General features: G+C 35.7%; 1 protein-coding gene and 1 pseudogene across 1 annotated transcript; one reads left to right on the plus strand and one right to left on the minus strand.

Annotated features, from left to right (window-relative positions):
* The first annotated feature begins 11,498 nt into the window (after positions 1 to 11,498).
* Positions 11,499 to 17,109, plus strand: LOC126616711 (lysM domain receptor-like kinase 4; annotated as a pseudogene).
* Positions 17,110 to 17,993: 884 nt separating this feature from the next.
* On the minus strand, positions 17,994 to 21,230 carry LOC126616523 (alpha carbonic anhydrase 7-like). Its single transcript, XM_050284598.1, has 6 exons — positions 21,108 to 21,230; positions 20,132 to 20,349; positions 19,726 to 19,935; positions 19,374 to 19,541; positions 18,460 to 18,513; positions 17,994 to 18,342 (listed from the first exon to the last, which is right to left on the minus strand). Exons 1-6 carry the CDS (start codon positions 21,196 to 21,198, stop codon positions 18,256 to 18,258), a joined length of 828 nt encoding a protein of 275 aa, XP_050140555.1. The 5' UTR covers positions 21,199 to 21,230; the 3' UTR covers positions 17,994 to 18,255.
* Between the last annotated feature and the right edge of the window lie 1,092 nt (positions 21,231 to 22,322).

Below are 22,322 nucleotides of genomic sequence, written 5' to 3' on the forward strand. Positions count from 1 at the left end.
AATATTAAACTTCTTGGAAATTTGAAAGGTTTCAAATTTAGTTACAAGGAATATAAATTAGAATTATTTTGATTCTTCAGTTTTAATGTTCCTTAAAATATGGGTATGAAAATTATTTCATTGCTTAACTTTCTCATGTTTACTAAAATATGAGTAAATGAATCATTTCACTTCTTAACTTTCTTTCTCTATATTTACTAACACGTGATAAAAAAATAAATCAACTAGTTGATACGATTCCCTTTCCTCTCCTCTTTCTAATAAGAGAAGAGAATCCTCAACATGTTTTCTCTAGTACAAGACTATACAAAGAGCTTTGTTTACAGGCATTGACAAAAATTTAATGGCTCGGATTGTGCCACGTATGAGCTTTACGTTTTAGCTATCAAGATGTTCAATTGGTCACCAAATAGAAATTTGACAAACCAACCAGAACCCTTTAACATTGAAAGCCACCACTAAGTTAGCCTCGACACCATTTTACACTTAAGATTCTAATGCGTCGAAGCTTTGGTAAAATTATAAAAGAGTACAAATTACATAATTTATATTTTACCCTACATTCATTAGATCGAAAGACATTTGATAATAATACGCATATACAAACTCCTAGCATCTACGTCAACATTAGAACTACCTATGCTAATACCATGTCACACCCTCGCTCCATAACCCATAGCAACAAGAACACATGGTGAAACTACATTAGTTAGATCCCATAACTCGTATTTTGTAACTGGTTAGTCATTGTCCGATAAACAAACTACGTCAGTGTGTCCAACAGTATATAGCTCCACCCTCAACTTAAACTTTTGAGATGGTATTTTAGCAAGTTCGATATATAACTTAATCAATTTTTGCCAAAAGATTTCAGTTTAAGCCTTAAGTGTAAAAACTCATCCCTTATTTTACGGCTTTCTTAATTTTAAAAGAGTGAATTGATGAAAATGCCACTAGAGGTGAGATTGTTGACTTTCGTTGACAGTCATTTCATGACGCTTATGAGCTACTATTTTACCATATTTGTATAGTCCTCGTTTCTACGAACGCGTGGGTGCAAGCAAAAGCGAAATCAAAGTTACAGTTAAAATTTTACGAAGCATCGAATATCGAGGGCAAATAGGTAATTTCATTTGGAAAGATATTGTGTGTTGTTTTGTGAGCCAATGGCGCCCACGCCTATTCCTCCCGTGTCCCAATTTCTTTGGATTCCCACTCATTTTCTGCCACGTCACCTTAATCCCTTCTCTCTCAAACTCTCCCTCATCTCTTTTCCCTCTCGTCTCTCTCCCTCTGTTAGCTATTTTTCCATCTCAGATGCATGCCAAGATTAAGCCCAATAACCATCACCTCACCCACTCCAGCTAGTCTCAACCACTAGCCTCGAAGTTGGTCACCACCATCACTTCACCTAACATGCTCAGGACACTAGGTTGATGGATTCAAACTGCGCAGTGGCCATTGCCACTATTCATTGTCTTCTCCAGCGAACTTTTGCTAATGTCGACCTAGGTAAGCCTTGGAAATACTATAAACCTTATCCTTTTGTCCTCGTGATTCCATTATGAGTATGTTTGTGTGTTTTGGACGATGGAGTATTACAAAAAGGGCGAGGGGAGACTTCTCTAGTTTTTTGGAGAGAACCGTGATTTTTGCAAGCTTTTTTCAACTAACTTCGGCCATAGCTAGAGCCCAAATGAGTATATTTTGAATCTCTATCTCTCTAGCTTCATTTTGACTTTTTTTTTTCATGAAAATTGTTGAGTTTTGAACCTGTTATAGACCTTTGAAGTTTTCCGGTCTTCTCCGTGAATTTCTGGCCTTCTTCTTTGTTGGCCCAGCCGATGCATCCCACAAATCCAAATGGGTCGACCCGACCCAATACCCAAAAAAAACCTGGATCTGAACCGGCCGACCCAAACCCATTTAGGAATCTGGCAGTAATATTCTGTTAACTTCTAGTTAACTTTAACAGAATATTTCATTTGAGGATAGAATATTCCGTTAAAGTTAATTGTAGATTGTTAGTTGACTTTTTCAAAATTTTCTCAGAAACCCTCCTAGGCTAATGTCGATGCCCCAAGCCATTTTTAGCGTCCATTTAGTGAAATTTTAATGTTTTAACGTAGTTGACTGCCTCGACGGCTCGGTTGACTTTTTGGTTGACCATTGACTTTTTACGGAAATTGGCCTAGGACCCTTCTTAGGGTATTTCGAAGAGCTGAATCCGAATCCGCCTTCCATTTTTCCAAATTGAAACGTTTAAATTGAGTTTTACTAATGGGTCTCTATTATGCTTAGGTACGATTAGCATCGGCGATTAGTATTTACTAGTTCAAACGACTACGACTTCGCAAGTATATGTGAGTGAGTCTTTTATTTTATATAGTATATATATTTATTTAGTTTCCATACATATTAATAATGCATTTTCTATGTGATGCCATAATTAAATTAACGTTTATAAGAAATGTTGTAATGTTGGGAAATCATGAAATAATCTTACGGGATGCACAGGTAAGCATACTATAAAGGGATAGACTTACGACTATGAATAGTATTATGTTGACTAGAATTATTGAATTTCTATGGCATGACCATATTTACGTTATCTGCTCATCATGTGCTACACTGGTGTTTGTACTCGCCCAAGCCAAGGCCAGTCTTCACATGTATGTTCACATCGCACCGTACGCTCACTTTGGATCCATTATAGGTGCCAGTCATGTCCTAAATTGCTATAGACAATTAGGACTCATATGGGATGCACATAGCACCAATCTTCACGTGAATGTAGTACTAGAGCATAAATCATTATTATACCCAGTCTTGTTCATGTCAGAATATCTCTACATGAACTCATGTGTCAGTATATGTCGATGAGCACTCGATATGATATGTTCGTTATGTGAGATATTGTGATTACCGAATGCTACATGTTATATATGTGGAAATGTTGGGAAATGTTGCATTTTCAAGATATTACCGTTTATGGTAAGTGTTTTCTTACTATATGTAGTATATTATGTTTGAAAACTATACTTGTTTTACAACGAAGGGTTATTACGTTTTCGAAAAGGTTTTTAAAAAATTTTATTTTCAAACCGACTCACCCCTGTTTTTCACCCCTCTAAGTTTTAGTGGCAAAGCTTCTGTGTCGACAAGGATTATTGGTAAATGTTGGTATAGGAGAGTACCTTTGATGGTATAATTCTTATTCTACTTTTACTGTACTTTACTTATGCTTTGACATCACTTGTGAATTGGGTTCAATCCCGCCAACATGAGTACTTTTACACTTAGGCACTTTTAAGTTTAAATTTATTCATATTTTTCATATCACTACATTATATGGCTTCGTTACCTTTCTGGTGTCGACCAGCACAGTTCAATTTGGAGTCTAAGTGAACATTCTAGGTCGGGACGTGTCATTAAGGCCAACATAATCCATTTGTAATCTGCAAAGTAAGAGCACAAATTAACAAGTGTTTCTCGATTGTACTCATTTGATCAAGTTATGGTCCACTCGATATTGCATGCGTCAATTATATAGAAAATGCCCACATACATTGTGTGAAATTTTTTGAAAGTTATGGGAGCAAATGAGGAGAGTAATGTGGGAGAGAAGAGAGAAAAAAAAAATGTGGGATTTAAAAAGAGATTTGAGGTGGGATGCTTTGGTTGATATGTAAGTGAGGGAAGAAAAAAAAAACTTATATATGCGAAACTACTTTAGTGTCCCCGATTTTATTTTCTGATTCTCTTATTGAATTATAAATAAAGGACTGAATTGTATTTTTACTCTCTTTGGTTGACAATGAGAATTTTGTTAATAAGTAGTATAAATATGAAGTCACTCGGTAGAAATATCGGGTTGGAATGCTGATTTGTTATTTTGGAGCTGCTTAAGACTTTGAAGATCTGAGAACGTTTTGAGATGCATTACTGAAGTAGGGTTTGTTGAATTTAAAAATTTTTAATTTTAATTGTGTCTACTCAATGGTAATTGTATAGTAGGATAGACCAATTCATATTAATATTTCAAATTGATTGCAAAGATACAAAACATGGGTTTGAATAAAATTGTTCTTTCGTAAACAACATCATTGTGTTTCCCAATTTTAGGTTATAATATCAATAAACATTCACCAATTTATACACATGTGGACAAATTATACCACATGATTATTGAGGGTTTAATTTTATATTATACAACAAGTTGGAGAATAGAGTCCCACTTCATAAATACAACAAAATAATATAAAAAGAGATTTGAGGTGGGATGCTTTGCTTCCTTAAGTTGGCTTTCGAAAAGTTGGGCTAACTCCAACTAAGGGTGTTGAATAAATGATTGAGTCTTCAACAAATTGCATTGGCTCTAGTGAATGAATGATGATCAGGCTCTCGAAAAGATGTGTTAGCTTCGACATAATGAATTGACCAGTTCCTGATGTAGGAATTGGTTTCTTGTGTGACCCGTGTGGGGCCACTCATGAAGAGACATGTTGGAGAATAGAGTTGCACATAAAAAATATAACAAAGTACTATACATTTTATAAGTGGGAATTACATACCTTACATCACGAAATCTTTTGTGATAAAATCCACACCTAGCTATAAGTGATTAAATTGAAACAATATTGATGATATGGTGGTGGACCATGCTTCGCCTAAAAAGTTAATCTTCATGTTCCCAATTTTTCAACATTACTTTACCCTTTTTGCAAATTATTCTCTTGTCATCTCAAATTATAGTCCCCTTTGTTGTAAAATCGACAGTTTATGCAGTGTAATAAAAGAAATAAGACACAAAATTTACTAGATTCCTCTACAGTTAGTGTGACTAGAGTACGTCCTCGGGGCAGCAGTGGTGCTTTCATTATAATCTGAAATAATAAGAGTACAAAGATAACTCTCTCTATTATCTCCTATCGCCTTCCTCTCTTTTCTCTCTTCCTCTTCCGTGAACTTCTCATTCCTTTGGATTTGTGTGGGGTTTGTATTTATATAGAAAATATGTGTCGTATGAAGGAAGCTTCAGCATACAGTGGAATGATCCATTATTTAATTCTTTGAGTGGACATCCACTGTTCTACAACACTCCCCCTTGGATGATCACAAGTCTTCAATTGACTCTTTAAAATCTTGATCTATTTTGAATGCTCTCCCTGATGAGTATCTTCATCTGATTTCAAATCATTTGGGTTGATCGTTGATCATTCTGCTTCAGTCTCTTAGTAAGAAGAGTTGCCGAAAGAGGTGATTTACTTGTTGTTAACTTTCCACAGGCTATTTCTTGAACTGGGCTGGGGGCTTTCTGCTAGACTTGCATCAAAAGTTTGATTTACTCCTTTTATCTAGAGCGGAATTTGATTCAAGGGTGGTGGACACTTGATCTTGAATCGGACTTGTGATTTCTTCAAGGACCTTCGAGGCTTGATCTTGAATGAAATTGGACCATGAGGAGCTTCACGTGCAAGTGATCTTTGGTTTTGTCGGGGATGAATCAACACGTGTTTGTTGCGCTGGTCTCCACATGCTTCAATGTATCAATTTCACTTGCCTTACTTACTCCTTTTACTTAAGCAGTATTTTCTCTGGTTTTCCCTCATATATGTGTGGCATATTCTCCTGCAGTATTTGTCATCTGATGCAGGAGTGGAATGCAACCCTTGCATTTGGATGGTTCATCATTTCTTGGTGACTGGAGACCCAGCTCCAACAACTGTTGAATATGACTACTCAACAACAATACTAGGTAAGCAATCAGGAAAGGTTCCAGGTAGTCGGTTCCTTACCGAGAGTTTGAGTGGAGGTTTCGACATATTGCTTTCTTTATCCTTGTCTTTGCAGGTAAGAACAAGGACAAAGGAAATGACAGGGAGATTGCATGATATGAGATACTCTTACTCTGGTCCCTGAAGATATGAGATACTTTTGCTCTGGTGTGACTTGTTTTGAAGAGGTATTCTCGGAGAGGAAGAAAACTGAGTATTTCGAGATGCTTTGTTGAAGATGCATTCTCGGAGATAAGGAAGAGTTAGGCATTCTTATAGGTCTGCCTTGTTATGGAAAACAGAGGTCGACATATATAAAGATTTCCCAATAGTAAATGGTGGTGTTGTGTCTTTACTCTTGTCAGCAATTGTGATGTAATTAGAACAATAAGATTTACGCGTTTTCAACTTTGTCAAAGATCTTTGACAAAGTTACACGCAATATCCGAAAAAGCTGAGATTGCGTCTGAAAAATGCCAACGAACTTTCTTTAGGAAAATCTGGCTTTTGAAATTCGGAGAGCGGTGCCTCTTCGATCTTTGAGCAAGTGGCTATGTTGCCTCTTCTTTTATAGAGACATCAATTATGTTCAAGAGTATGCTCAAAAAGTTGATGCCTGTAGAAATTTTCTCCTACTTGCACTTCTGAGATTTTATTTGACCTTATTTTTTCTTCATCATTTATGAGAATAGCTTGCCCATCTAACATTTGCTTAGATTTGAGTCTTATGAATGATACGGACGAGCAGCTTTAGGATAATATATGGCGCCCGTCCTTCTTATCTTCTAATGGTCCTCTTACAGTTGGGGACTATGTGATGAAGAATAACATAACCGCTATTGTGGTAGCTAGGAATCTTTTCACTCCAAAGGATAACATAATCCTTTCAAAACGGTCTGACGAGTTGGTCGTTCAAGACTCCTTGGCTCTCAGTGTTCAGTGTGCTGGCTCTATTTCCAATATGGTGCAACGCCTACTTGCTCAAACTCACTAAGTTGAATCATTGATGGCTGAGGTGGAAGTCTTAAACAAGAAATCAGATGGCTCAAGCACGAGAATAGAGTGTTACACGTGCTTGCAAATAATTACTCTACGAGCATGAAAAGAAAGCTCGACCAGCTGCAGGAATCCGAAAGTCGAACTTAAAATGATCACCAAAGGTTCGTTGCTAAAGCAACTGAAGCCTTCCCGTTCTGGTGTTTTGCTAAGTACTGGGGTGCCACATGATCAATCTCCAATGCCTCTCCCTTCTGGGGTACTGCCGAGTACTGAGGCTTCACATGAGCAACCTTTGTGATGGCTCCATCATGTTTGTTTGTTTTAACTCATGTGTATGCACATATCTGTAATTTCTCAGAGATGTTAATAGATAAGCTTTATTTCATTTAGTGTATTGTGCTAAATACAATAAAGCATATACTTCACTAAGATGTGGTACTTCTGGACCAAATATTAATTTATCTTTACTCTCACGAAGATAAATGATCATTCATCATTTGAGTATTTAACTTATAATCTTCAATCCATATGATTCTTTAATATCATAAACATTATGGATGAGATTCGTGTTGGCATATTGTTCGATCTGCAGCTCGAGATAATATTTCTCTCAACACTTTATAATCTTTCTTGACTCTTCAGGAGTCTTAATTTAATATCATCAACTCTTCAGGAGTTCTAATTTAATGTCATTGACTCTTGCAAGAGATTTTAGTATGTTGCAACAATATCGTAATGATAGTACTCACTAAGGCAATTTATACCATCCATTGGTCTTGAGCACATATTTTATGCTTTACCCTTCCGGGTTTACTTCAAGCAATTTGAATCCTTCAGGGATTTTCTACACTTAATGACACATTTTCCTTTGGAATTTATACAAAGCAATTTGCTCCCATGTATACTTGAGGGATTTACTTGTGGAAATATGATGTGGGCGACTCACAACCCTTCTTATATAATTCTCCATTCATATTAACTTGTTTACAACCTTGTGTCATATCATGTGAGTGTATTTCACTGTATTACAAATGCCCAATATAACCTCCTTGGTTCAACATCCTTTGGCTATTTGTATTATATTCAAATATATAGGTCTATTTTTCCACGTTCTTACAAAATTGTAATGGAATTGCCTTTCTCCATTTTTGGCCAATAATTTTCCTTTTGTCAACGAACAAAAGAACGTAACTCAATATTAACACAGCTCATTAATGAATTTAGTACTACTTGTAAAAACCAAAATTACCATTGGTTATCATCAATCCGAAATCCCATATTCTCATGTGCATGTGCATGCATAAAAGCTTTTCATTTCTTTGGATATCCATTGTCTCTTCAAGGGCATGACACTATCTCTTCCAAGATAGTCATAATTTAGAGAATGTGGATCATAACCTCCTCTTGAGCGTTATAGAGCTTGGATTTTAATCTCCATTTTTGGGAGTTGAGTCATTGGAACTTATACGTCTATCATGCTTCATGCATGAGACATCAAAATGCCCATTTATGCGGATTGTCCTTTTTGGTACGTATATCCGTGCGGCGACTATCATGCTTCTGGCATGCAACAGTTATGATTTGAGAATGCAATAGTTCAGTAGTGCCATATTCTTCTTTTTTTTCGAGTGAATGAACCTTTTGAGTTTAAGGGTCTGCCACGCTTCAGGCGTGTAACAGATAAATCATTTACTACATCATAATTTTGTCCAACAGGGACATCAATTCTTGTAGGCACATTTGCAGCAAGTATATGTGATTTTATCACTTTCATTGCATCATTGCATCATTAAATTATTCTTATTTCATTTTCTCATTGATTGCTTCGTGAATCAAAATAAGACAAATTCTCTTCGTTCTTATGGAACGGTCTTTTCTTATCATTCTTCTGGAATGATATTTTCTTATCGTTCTTCTGGAACAATATTATTTTCTCCCCCTAATGGCAGGAAAACTGTCTTATCAAAATCATAGTCCGCAAATCATGCGGTAAATATATCCCCAGTCAAGGGTTCCAAATGTTGAATGATAGATGGTGGATCAAATTCAACATAAATTCTCAGTTTGTATTGATGCCTTATTTTAGTACGTTGTGGCAGTCTTACAGGCACATAGATAACACAACCAAAAATTCGTAAATGTTAATGTTTGGCTGGTGCCCAAACACGAGTTGTACTGAGAAATATTGATGGTTGGCAACTGGTCTCAACCAAACTTAATAATGAATTATGTAAAATGACATGTCCACATGTAGAAAACTTGCAAATTCGTTTTCATAAGTAGAGCACGGGTAATCAATTTCATCTGCTTAATAAATGTTTCTGCTAAACCATTTTGAGTATGGACATAAGGAACTTCTGGTCTTTATTTAATAGTCTGTAGACTGGGACTCTTATGACTTTTATTACAAGTAAGTTGAGGCACTGCAGCATTTCAAACTTACGATACTCATCAAGGAATTTCATGTCCTAATCTTCAGGATCAAGGGACTTCATACTTGATCTTTTTGCGTGATGGAACTTCGGGTCCAATCATTTTATATGATAAGGATCAAGAAACTGCAGGTTCTGATCTGATCAATGAACTTCAGGTCCTATATATACTCATTGTAACACAAGATAAGTACAATAAATAAATTAAAGCAATAGGCGGTAATTCCAGCCATAATGAATAAATTGCATTTAAGTAAATAAAGCTTGTGACATGGATTTTAATTCAACACCATTCACATAAATCAAAACTTAAAGCAATAGGCGGTAAAACCATCAATGGTAAATAAATTGCTTTAAAGTAAATAAAGCTTGTGACAAGGGCTTTGATTCAACACCATTCACATAAATATCAAAGCTTTAAAGTAAAGGGTAATAATTCTACCCACTGTAAATAAATTGCTTTAAATAAATAGAACTTGTGAAATAATTTTAAGCCAACACCATTCACATAAATCAAAACTTAAAGCAGTAGGCGGGAAAGCCGTCCATGGTAAATAAATTGCTTTAAAGTAAATAGAACTTGTGAAAGTGTTTTAAGCCAACACCATTCACATAAAAAGTATTAGAACTTTTTATTTTTTGCCACTTCCTTTTTGTCCATTTTTATTTGTTAATTAATTTTTTTTCTGTTGGCACCAAGCTTCAAAACCTTTTCTCACATGTTGAACAATTCCTTTGCTTTTTACCTTTTTTTTTTTTTTTCGTTTTCCTTTTCAGAATGGTGTAGATGCACCATCTCCTTTATTTTATTTTATTATTATTGTCGTTATGGTGCCATGCATATTTCATAAACTTTTAGTGCATGTCAGCATCATACTTTTGTCTCAACCTTATTCAAAACACCCATATTTTATTATTGATTGAAGACCTCTGGTTTTGGCTCTGCCTCATAACTTGGTCGTTCTGCTATAACAGCTCCATGATATCGTCTTCATGCATCTGCAACTTCATCCTCCTTGCTGTGAATCTTTTTATGCCCCTTCCCCTTGGCAGAAAAAGCTTTCCACCCATAAAGCTGGCTGCTGCACTGCTACGAACAACAACATGGGAAGTTGGAGATCATTTACAATGAGAGCCACGTCGTCAACTTTAACATGGTTGGTGGGAACCATCAGCTGTCAAATTGCAGGTCAATGATGACACTGCATACGTCATCGTGAGCAGTGGCAGAACTGTGGTGGTTTGGGCTTCCAAGACTGTTGACACTAGCAGCGATGCTGCTTAGGTTCCTTGCAATGGCTGTGTTGGCTGCTCCTCCAGTTTGATAGCCTTGTCGCCTGTACACCTGGACTTCACCGTAGGTTCCGTGAAGCACCTAAGCTCGACTCCGAAATCATGGAGAGAGAGAGATGGGTGAGACTTGAAAGAACAAGTGTTTTTCACTGACACGAGAGCTTTTCGTGCTAATAACATGTTGTAAAATCGACAGTTTATGCAGTGGAATAAAAGAAACAAGACACAAAATTTACGAGGTTCCTCAACGGTCAGTATGACTGGAGTACGTCCTTGGGGCAGCAGTGGTGCTTTCATTATAATCTGAAATAATAAGAGTACAAAGATAACTCTCTCTATTATCTCCTCAAAGATAACTCTCTCTATTATCTCCTCTCGCCTTCCTTTTTTTTCTCTCTTCCTCTTCCGTGAACTTCTCACTCCTTTGGATTTGTGTGGGGTTTGTATTTATATAGAAAATATGTGTCGTATGAAGGAAGCTTCAGCATACAGTGGAAGGATCCATTATTTAATTCTTTGAGTGGACATCCACTGTTCTACAACACCCTTAGGATTGTTTTATCAGCTACGAGCCTATGACGACTGAGAATGCCTTTTCTTTCCTTGCCTATATCTTGACTTAAATTGGTCAAATTCAACAAAATAAAAATAAATAAAATAAATAAAAACTCACACACTACTTCTAAATTAAAAATGAAGAAAACTGAATTGCAAAATGCAACGACAAGTCTTTAGAGAATCTTTGATTGCCAAAAACACATAGAAACAAGTCAAAAGTGTGACTATATTATATCATAATCTGTTCCCATTTGGCTATTACTGTTATAGTATGCCATTTGTGGCATTTTGCAACACCCATCTTTCATTACTGCTTTCTCTCATCAGTAATAATCAACTAATTAATTTACTAATCTCATCTGAACTAAATCAATTCTTCCTCTCCTTTTCCTAAACCACCTAACAGAATTAAATGTACAATTTCTGATATCAGAAAACCATGATTTACCTTTGCCTTCTAATCTTGCTATGCCTAAGTTCAAGCTATGGTCAACAGTACTATAACCAGTCTGAATGTGCTGCTGATGCTAGCTATTTAGGCTCAAGATACACTTGCAATATGTTCCAAAATTCTGGCCAAACATTCTTGGTCTACAGAGCCAACCTGAATTTTTGAACTGTTTCGAATGTCTCAGACTTGTTCCGAATGGACACTGATCAACTGCTTGGACTCAACAAACTAACATCTACGTATGAGGAACTCAAACCAGGTAGGGAAGTTGTTATTCCCATAACTTGTTCTTGCTCAGATCAATATTTTCAGGCAAATTTCAGCTACACAGTTTTGCAAAACACGTCATACTCCGAGGTAGCTTGTGGGGTTTTCGAAGGCTTGCTTAAGTCCTTTACACTTAAGGAAGAGAATATGTCCCAAGAAAACAAGCTTATGGTTGGCACCGAGCTTCATTTGCCTCTAAGATGTGCTTCTCCAGAGAAGTTAGCTAACATTAGTGGTGTGAAGTACCTTGTAACTTACCCTTTCGTAGAAGGCGATGGGCCAGTTACCTTGAGCCAGAAGTTTAGTATCTCTATTGAAGATTTATTGTCAGTGAATCACTTAGCGCCGAGCGAAACTGTGTTTCCAAATACAATTGTTTTAGTTCCTTTGAGAGCAGAACCGCACTTGAACTTCAACATCCAATATTCTCCACCTCTAGCTCCTGCTTTTCTTCCCACAATTTCTGTGGAAAATTCGAATAGTATCAAACTAAACATGGTAAATACCAAAAATATATATGACAATATTTGGGAATTTCTTATATATTCATTAATCTCCAAAGTGGAGTATATATAGGAGTTACAATTGGTATTATATATGTACTTCACCAATGTGGGACAATAAACTACTATTTACACTTTAACTAATATATAACTCGCAACACTCCCCCTCAAGTTGGTGTAAAGATGTCACGCATGCCCAACTTATCAAGCAAGTTGGAAAACACACTATTAGACATAGCTTTAGTAAGAGCATTAACAAGTTGATCTTCAGATCCCACAAACGAAAACATAATAATTCCAGCATCTAATTTTTCCTTAATGAAATGTCGATCAATCTCCACATGTTTTGTTCGATCATGTTGCATTGGATTATAAGCAATCTCAATAGCAGCCTTGTTATCACAATGAAGTTTCATAGTATCTTTGGGTTTAAACCCAAGATCTCTCAACAATTTTTTCAACCATAACAACTCACATACACCGTGAGACCTACCACGAAACTCAGCTTCTGCACTTGACCTAGCCACCACTTTTTGTTTCTTGCTTCTCCAAGTAACTAAATTACCACCCACAAATGTAAAGTATCCATATGTAGATCGCCGATCAGTGATAAAGCGTGCCCAATCTGCATTTATATACCCTTCGACATTCAAATGACCATTCTTGGAGAAAACCAGGCCTCTGCCATGAGCCATTTTCAAGTACCTCAATATACGGGTTACTGCATCCATATGAGATTCACTAGGTGAGTGCATAAACTGACTTACCACACTAACCGCATAAGCAATGTCAATGCGAGTGTGAGACAAATAAATTAATCTCCCCACAAGCTTCTGATACCGTTCCTTATGAGTAGGACCTTGATTTGGAAATAAGCCCAGACGATGATTCTACTCAATCAGAGTATCAACAGGTTTGCAATCTAACATACTTGTTTCAGCTAACAAATCAAGAACATACTTCCGTTAAGACAGAAAAAATACCATGCTTGGATCTTACAACCCTGATTCTAAGAAAATACTTCAATTCACCCAATTCTTTCATCTCAAACTTAGTAGCTAAGTACTTTTGAAGGCGTTGTATCTCCTTCTAATCATCACCAGTTACTATCATGTCATCAACATAAATAATCAATGCAGTTAGCTTACCATTTTGTCGCTTTAGAAACAAAGTATGATCTGAATGACTCTGGATATACCCAAACTTCTTCATTGAACTTGTAAACCTCTCAAACCACGCTTTAGGAGATTGTTTCAAACCATACAAGGCCTTTCGTAACCTGCATACAACACCTTTTTCAGGAGGTGTTCCAATACCAGGTGGGAGATCCATAGACACTGCAATAGAGGCCAATCCTGGTTTGCTGCTAAGGACAGAAGAACACGCACATTATTAAGTTTGGCAACAGGAGCAAATGTCTCCTGATAGTCCACCCCATAGGTTTGAGTATAACCATTAGCAACTAATCTGGCTTTATACCGGTCAATGGAACCATCTGCTTTGTGCTTAATAGTAAATACCCATCTACATCCAACGGTTTTCTTCCCGTTTGGTAAAGGAACCAAATCCCAAGTAGAATTCTTTTCCAAAGCTTCCATCTCAACTTTCATGGCATTAACCCACTTAGGGTCAGACAAAGCATCTTGCAATTTTGTTGGAATTGATACACTAGATAGCTGACATATGTAAGATGCATATGGTTTGGACAAACAATAAGTAGACACATAATTGTTGATAGGATATTTGGCTTTGGCATGCATATCAGGCTCATATTGTACTTTAGGTTTTCCATGATTAGCTCGTGGAGGCAAGTGATAAGTAGAAGAATCGTCAGAATTTACCTCATGTATGCCACCATCTTGTACCAAACTGTTAGAAGAATCATCACTCAGCAGCAGGCAACCGATCAATAGAAGGTAATTCGTCAGACATACTAACAGACAATTCGCTGGGCACATCTGATCTGTCGTTAGTAGAAATAGTTTCGGAAATGACAGGTGACCAATCATTATCTGTAGCCGACTGATTAGTATCACGCAACATAATAGGTTCTATTCCCAATTCTGCTTATAACACATCATCCATATCATCTCTTTAAATCTGCACTTCACTCCCTCTCCCCCCCTGAAGTGGAGAGTCGGAAGAGGGGTTCACAAAATACGAAACTTCCTCATAGAATGTGACATCCATGGTAATATAAGTTTTTTGAGTCGGAGGATGATAACACTTATAACTTTTTTATTGTTAGCATACCCAATAAAAACACACCGGAGAGCACATGCATCAAGTTTACTTCGCTGATAAGAGTAGACATGCACATACATCAAATCAAATGGCAAAATAGCTTTAGTATCACTTACGGGAAAGGAAGCACGATGACTCTTAGCCATGACACATGTTTCACACTTGAACTCTCAATCACTACAAGTGCGAAACAAAGAAGGAAATAGATGCTTCATATAACTGAATGATGAATATCCCAATCATCGATGCCACAACCAAATTTGATGTCTGTCATCCATTTTAGCACTTAAAACTTAATGATTATTTGAACCGGAAACAACAGTATCCTCCATAGTCAAGATATACAAACCCCTATTCTTTTACCATGACCAATTATCTTCTGAGTTTGAATGTCTTGAAAATAACAATACGTAGAGTAGAAGTGAGCAGAACAATATAAGGTATCAAGAAGTTTTCCTACCGACAAAATATTGCACTTAACATCAGGAACAAGTAAAGCACGGACCAGTGATAAGGTTGGAGTCAGAGAGATAGTGCCTTCACCCTTCACAGGGGAAAGTGTTCCATTTGCACTAGTAATATACAGATCACGAACATAGTCACATAACTCATCAAACACTCTAGGGTTACTAGTCACATGATCAGTGGCCTCAGTATCAATTATCCATTTATTTGTTCCACTAAGATGCATAACAACACTATGATTATATTGAGCCATTGAACAAAATCACGAACAATAAAGACATAAAAAAGACACAACGGAACGAAAACAATTTACCAGAACATTGTAGCAATCACTGTTTACGGCATTGTAGCAAAGCGATGTACTGTAGCGCGACACTATTCACTTCTTCTTTTTTTCCTCACAAAGAAAATCACAAAAAATGCAGGTACAAAATTAAAGCACACATGTCACTAAGAACGAACTGCTCTGATGCCATATCAAACTAAACATGGTAAATACCAATATTAAACTAAACATGGTAAATACAAAAAATATATGTGACAATATTTGGGAATTTCTTATATATTCATTAATCTCCAAAATGGAGTATATATAGGAGTTATAATTGGTATTACATATGTAGTTCACCAATGTAAGACAATAAACTACTATTTACACTTTAACTAATATATAACTCGCAACAAATAGAAACGTGAAACTGATCAAGAAATTGTATATAGCCGGCTCTATCGTTGGGTTTTCTTTGCTACTGGCAGCTTTAACTGCATTTGTAATTTTGTATAGAAGGGCTTTGAGGAAATGGAAGAGAGAGAAGATCATGGGCTTTACTGCTTTAAGCTCTCCAATTTCATGTTCAACTGTCTCCAATTTCATGTTCAACTGTCAGAAGCCCGAATAAATCTGGTCAGACGGGCAGAAGCTCTCCAATTTCATCATGTTTATCACCGGGTATTCTTGCAGGATTGAAGTACTCGTTGTTCAATTATAGCATAGAAGAGCTGCGGAGAGCAAAAAGGGATTTCAATAAAGAAAACAAGATTGGCTCTCCAGTGTATAGGGGAATGATAAATAATGTTGAAGTGATGATCAAGCAGATGAGATTCGATGGCACGAGCCATGTTATCGACGTGCATTCGATGATCAACCACATCAACATCGTGAACTTAGAGGCAGTTTCTTAAGGCGAAAATCACATGTCATGGTCTTATCTAGTTTTCAAATTTCCGAGCAATGGCTGCTTGAGGGGCTGCTTGTCTAGTCCATCTAGTCCTCTCAAGTGGTATCAACGAACGCAAATAACTTTCGATATTGCAACAGGACTTCACTACTTACACCGTTGTACTTTCCCTTCTTGTGCTCACCTAGACATAAACACTAGAAACATTTTTGTGACAGCAAATTGGAGGGCAACGCTTTCGAACATTGGAAGCATCTCTGATTTGGGATCTTCAGAAGGAAATGACAAAGGATGGGTTACACCAGAGTACCTTCTGCACGGATCAGCATCTGAGAAGGTGGATATTTTTGCATTTGGAGTTGTTTTGCTTGAGCTCATCTCGGCAAGAGAGGACATTGATGGAAAGTTGTTTAAAGAGTCTATCAAGTTTTTGGGAGGGGGTGCTAGCGAAGGTGGTTTCCTCGATCAACTTAGGAGCTTCATAGATCCACAGTTGGAGGATTATCCTCTTGCAGAGGCCTTATGCTTAGCTGTTTTAGAGAAAGCTTGCGTGGAGCACGATCCTCTCCATCGGCCATCCATCGATGACATCATGAAAGTCGGTATGATTGGAACTTCATCGAGTTTATGGAAGTTAATTTTCTGCATCATTTTCTGTTCATGTTTTAGTTTATTCCATCAGTTCTAGAAAGGAGACAAATTAATTAACAAGTATAGAAGGCTATGTAATTGGAGGACATGACCGGTTCGATTCCATTTGGTCTCAGCTCACATCACATATTTACTTATTGTCTGAAGAAACTTATTGTTTAATATATTTTAGATGCATTATCAGTTTCTGGTGACGCCAATAACTTGTTGCTTTCACTTGTTTGATACTCTACTTAATTCTAAATGTTTCCTGGACCAACTGGACTACTAGAAGCTTTTCAGCTTCACATGTTCTTTCTGTTTAGGGGATATTGTTTTAAAAATGATTAGTTTATATATATGTGAGACAGTATATGAATGAGGAACTAAAGTCTTATGTAAGACTATATAAAATTTTGATACTTATTTTCACATTACTCAACATCAGTTGCGGATGTGTTAATAAGCTAAAGTTGACACTTGTTTTCACATTACTCAATTTGTTTTCATGAAGGCTATTGTAAGGTTTGATTACAAATTAAAGATGTTGATACTAAGTATGTATATGTAATTTCTTTCGTTCCATGAAAGAAATAAAATATAGTACTTTACGTAATTATGCTCTAAAATTAATATGAAATCTTTATGTAAAAAACATTAATCTAACATGGTCCGAGCCCCCAACTAGAAAAATGGGGGGAAACCCTTTATTTAGAGAGGAAATGGGAAAGACTTTTTATATTAGCACCCCATAAAATGTTGAATGTACCCCATATTAAAATTTAATATTAATGACTTATTTACTCTACTATGTAATGACAATTTTGACCTTATTATGTTTAAAAAATAATAAAAATTTTATAAATACACTACAAATCTCTTTTAACGTATTATTTATTTATTTCAACTATCAAAGTCCCTCTCATTCTCCATTGTTGAATAAAACCCTATGCAATGAAATTATAAACATATTGATTGAGAAAAATTATTTTTGACAAATGGAACACGAAATCGGTGTTTCGAAAGCTTTGAAATCATTATTATTGTTATTGAAAAATGTTCAAATGAGTGTCATAAGATTTGAGAAATGTGGGATGTATAAAAAATGTGGGGTGTGTGAAGAAAGTGTAAGATGTATATTAAGAATGTGGGATGTGAGGGTATTATGAGGAAGGAAGTGGAGTGTATTAAAATAATTTTTAATTGAAAAAGAAAATGTGAGATGTATTAAATACGTAAGGTTTATTCAATAATTTGTGGAATGCTAATATAATAAGCCAATGGGAAAATGGTGTACAAAATAAACACATATAATAAGATAGGAATCCTAGCGATCACAATTCCTTTATGGGTACCCTTCCTTTACTTAGACCAGACCCTGCGGACCTTTTCCGGGTTTGAAGACCTGCACTAAGTGATAGATGGTGATACTTTAGAGCCATAATATTCTAGCTAGGTTCAGTCCTCTTCCTCTTCTTTGGGTCTATAAACTTGCACTACCCGCCCGTTTCTCGGTTGTACTGGTCTTGCATTAGTTTTTGAGTCCTGCAAGATTTTCAACACAAGTCGTCTTATCAAAACAATATTAATTTTTTCGATGTTTATGCATAAATGTTTTACAAGAAATAATTTATTTCGAAATAGTTTCGTGATTGAACTTACATCATGAACAGCTACGCGGAGGAATTCCACTTGTTCTTCTGAGACAGTCCTCACCTGACGAGTTAGAAATTAAGTGAGATATAAACAGAAGGGGCTTTTAGATTTTAGGGTTTCAATAAAATTGTTTTTAAATTCTAACTTGAAAGATTTTCAAAATTTAATATAAGTCCCTATTTTAAAATTTACCATATAAGTAATTATAGCACATCTATTATTTATGTTACCATTTGAAATTCTTTACCCTTCCATAATAAATGTATTTTTTTGTGCTCCAATCATATTAATAGATACAAATTTAATAAAAATTCAAACTCTTATTATTAAAAAAATTCAACAACAAAACAAAAACAATTTATACATAACTTTCGATACCTTATTTTATTCATAGGTACAGAAGTATCAGTATATAAGTTTCAGTACGAATGTATCAGTATATTATTTTAGGTACCTTATTTTACTCATAGGTATACAGATATTGGCATGTAAGTTTCGGTACAAATGTATTAGTACATAACTTTTGGTATGAATGTGACGGTGAAAATGTATCGATGCGTAACTATAGTATCTAAACATACATATGTACATAATATGCATATACATAAATATGGAGAAATTTAAGCACAATGAAAAATATATGATAATATATGATAAATAACATTTTTATTATTTATGGGAAATCAATGTATAACCTACAAAAAAAAAAAACTCAATAATTATAACAACCTATTTAATATTAAAAATTACAATTAAATGCCAAGGATTAGAATTAGTTTTTAATCTTAGACAGGGTTTTATTCAAAAAGTAATCTTAGACAAGGATTAAAATAGAATTTTCTGTAAAAAGAACAGAAAACTATGTAGACACCAGAACATATTATCAAATTTTAGGGTTTATGAAATAAGAGAAAAATAACCTCTTGAACAATGGTCCAGGTAACATTTTGTGTGCATGGAGGAATTGTAAGTGAGCCAATATATCTGTAATACTTTGTGCTCCTTGTTTTTATTTTCTTTGGATCAACCGTACCAACCGCCTCTTCCTCTTCACTGGTACCAGAAACTTCTGCCAAAGAATCCATCATCTAAGCACAAAAGACATAGTCAGCATAATTTCGACTATATTTTTACCGACCATATCCCTCACATAGGTGGATCCGCTTGAGACCTTACTTATATGCAACTGAGTTTTATTTATGTGAGAGATGCGGTCGGAAAAGTAGTCAGTAAATGTAGTGTTGCTCCAAGTTACGGTTTTAAGTATTTTACTGATGACAAAAATGGATCAGGAGCTCCAATCTTATAAAGGATTCCCGTTACAGCGATCTTTCCAGTTGAGCTCTCATGAACCAAATGCGCCTCTAAATCAAACCTCTTGCCATTGATGGTGTGTTCAGAAGACGAGTGCCAGTGGCATTGTTTCAGTTTATACAAAGTTCCGTTTAATTGTATAAATCCTGCGTCAGCTTCCCACTTCAACTGCATTGACAAATAACCAAACAAGCTATTAATATTTCGTAAAAATGCTTTTTCCCCCTAGGGTTAATGGAAAATTAAACCTCAACAACCCCAACTTTACATGCACCCTTCTTGGTATTTTAAAGTGTAAGTAACACTAATTGTGTTGGGAGAATTTTTCAAATTTGATCTCTAGTTTTTTCCTTCTTTATCTTACCATCATATCATGGCCCCTATTCTTAAGAGTGGCATTGCAAGGCCTGTAGCTACCCTGAAGTATCCCAAAATTTGACACTACTTCAACCCTGTCATCTAACAGATCGATCGGTGACTGCATCGATCCCTTGCTGCACATGCTCCATTCTTGGCGTATCTCACCCCATCGAGCCGGCCCCTTCTCACTGTCTTCCTTGTAATTAAACTCCCTCTCATCTTCTGCGCCATCAAGAATATTAGCAAAAATGATAAGTAAGCACTACTAACAAAATCCCATAACGGCACTACCTATGGCCGGAAACTAGACTAAAATTGCGGGAGGGATGTATGATATTATCTAAAAGGCCTTTTAACCAAAATGGTATCTGAGATTGTCATAACTCTTTATTTTGATCTCTGAGATTTAAAATCAATAGAAGTGGTCCTGAGATTGTTCATCGTCAATCATTTTGATCATTCCGTAAAAAATTCCGTTAAATAAAAAAAAGCCACTAGTTCAAGTGGAGGGGTTGATTTGACTAAAAATATTCTCAATTTAACGGAGATTTTTCACGGAATGATCAAAATGATTGACAGTGGACAATATGAGGGACTACTTTTATCAATTTTAAATCTTAAGAACCAAAATAAGGAGTTATGTTAATCTCATGAACTATTTTGACTAAAAAGCCCATCTAAAAAGAATAAGAGTGCATAACATTGATTAGCATGGACTACCATATACAGCAAATTTACAAGGAAACCAAAAATTCAATTGGAACCATTGTCATCCTTAACCATGCCTAGCATGCATGTTGATATACATAAACTACTTTATAAAAATGGCTGAAAGCAAATATTTTGATTTAGAATATGCATTACTTTAACCACCCAATTTAAAGAGAGTTTAATGAAACTCTAATGAGAGCAATATTCTCTATTTTGATTCTAATAGTGAAAATATTGAGCATAGTAAAGTTATTACAAATAATTTTTACCAACTTCATCAGATGATGCTTGGCATGAATTCAGCAATACCAGGACAATGAGGAAACTGCAAAATAAGATTAGGGTGGGAAACTTCTCCATTTTTTAGCTTCGAGCTGCACTGGGAGTCTGGGAGCATGGTGAATAGGTCCAGTTGCTTCCATATTTATAGGCAGCAGCCTGTAGTATGAATACAGAAAAACAAGTCTTCCGCTATCAAGATTTTCAAATAAAATTCCTTCTGGGGCAAAAGTTTCTCAGGTAGTTATATATGTTGCAGTTTGAAAGGAAGCATCCAGAACGCAATGGGGTTTGCCAGTCAATAGAGAATCCCTGATTCACTACATTAAAATATAATTTAGAAGAAGACCGTAAATAATGGTGTTGTTTTTAATGCTTCATTTCCAAAATTTTCTACAAAGTAGGCTATTTGATTTAAGTCGTTGGTAACGATTCATGAAGTTGAACACTTAACGTTTCCTGGATGTTGGGTTAATAATGATGAGCTCGTTTAATATTTGTGTGGTAGTTGGTGGTTTTGAAAGGCTATTTTGGAGGTTCTATCAATTTTTTTGTTTTTTTTGTTTTTGGGTCTCCCGAAGGGGCCTAAATCACTTTTGCAAAACTTGCGGTTGGGGAAAGGTTGATTTTACATGTGATCTAATATTTTAGTAGAGTTTTGAGTTTCCGTTTATACGTTCTGAGTTCGAAACTTCTCTTTTATATTATGTAATAATTTTGAACTCTTCTCCCTTCTCATAATAATAATAATAATAACTTTCTTTTAAAAAAATGAGTTGATTTTCACACACCCTTTCTCACTTCTCTTTTTTTTATTTGTGGTCATTAAATTAAATAAATCAAGCAAAAACAATGGACAAGATTAGACACGGAGAGACTAAAAAAGTCAGTGTTTAGCATTTTCCTTGAGAAAAAAATATGTATCAAGAAGAATTAAACGATAATTTAAATAAAAATCATAGTCGCAACCCGCATAAAGATTTTTCTTTCTCTCTCATCATTTTTAATTTTCATATTAGCGAATAACAAGTCTTTTGATTGCAAGTCTTTTGTGGTAGTACCCAATCCAACAAGATCCTCTCCGGATCCTTTTAGTGAGGATTATGAGGATTCGTGAATCGTGTCCGTTAATCGTATATCGTATGGTTAATTTTTATCAGGTACTGTTTGTGTTTAATTTTGAATAAAAAATATTTAAAATAATT

This window comes from Malus sylvestris, chromosome 3, assembly GCF_916048215.2.
Source record: "Malus sylvestris chromosome 3, drMalSylv7.2, whole genome shotgun sequence".
Classification (NCBI taxonomy): Eukaryota; Viridiplantae; Streptophyta; class Magnoliopsida; order Rosales; family Rosaceae; genus Malus; species Malus sylvestris.

Coding starts and splice junctions, on each gene's coding strand:
- LOC126616523 (XM_050284598.1), bottom strand. CDS start 21,198: ATGGAGAAGTTTCCCACCCTAATCTTATTTTGCAGTTTCCTCATTGTC. Junction 20,350..21,107: donor AGCATCATCTGATGAAGTTG/GTAAAAATTATT, acceptor TTGATGGCGCAG/AAGATGAGAGGGAGTTTAAT. Junction 19,542..19,725: donor CTGATCCATTTTTGTCATCA/GTAAAATACTTA, acceptor TTTTGTGCTTAG/ATGATGGATTCTTTGGCAGA.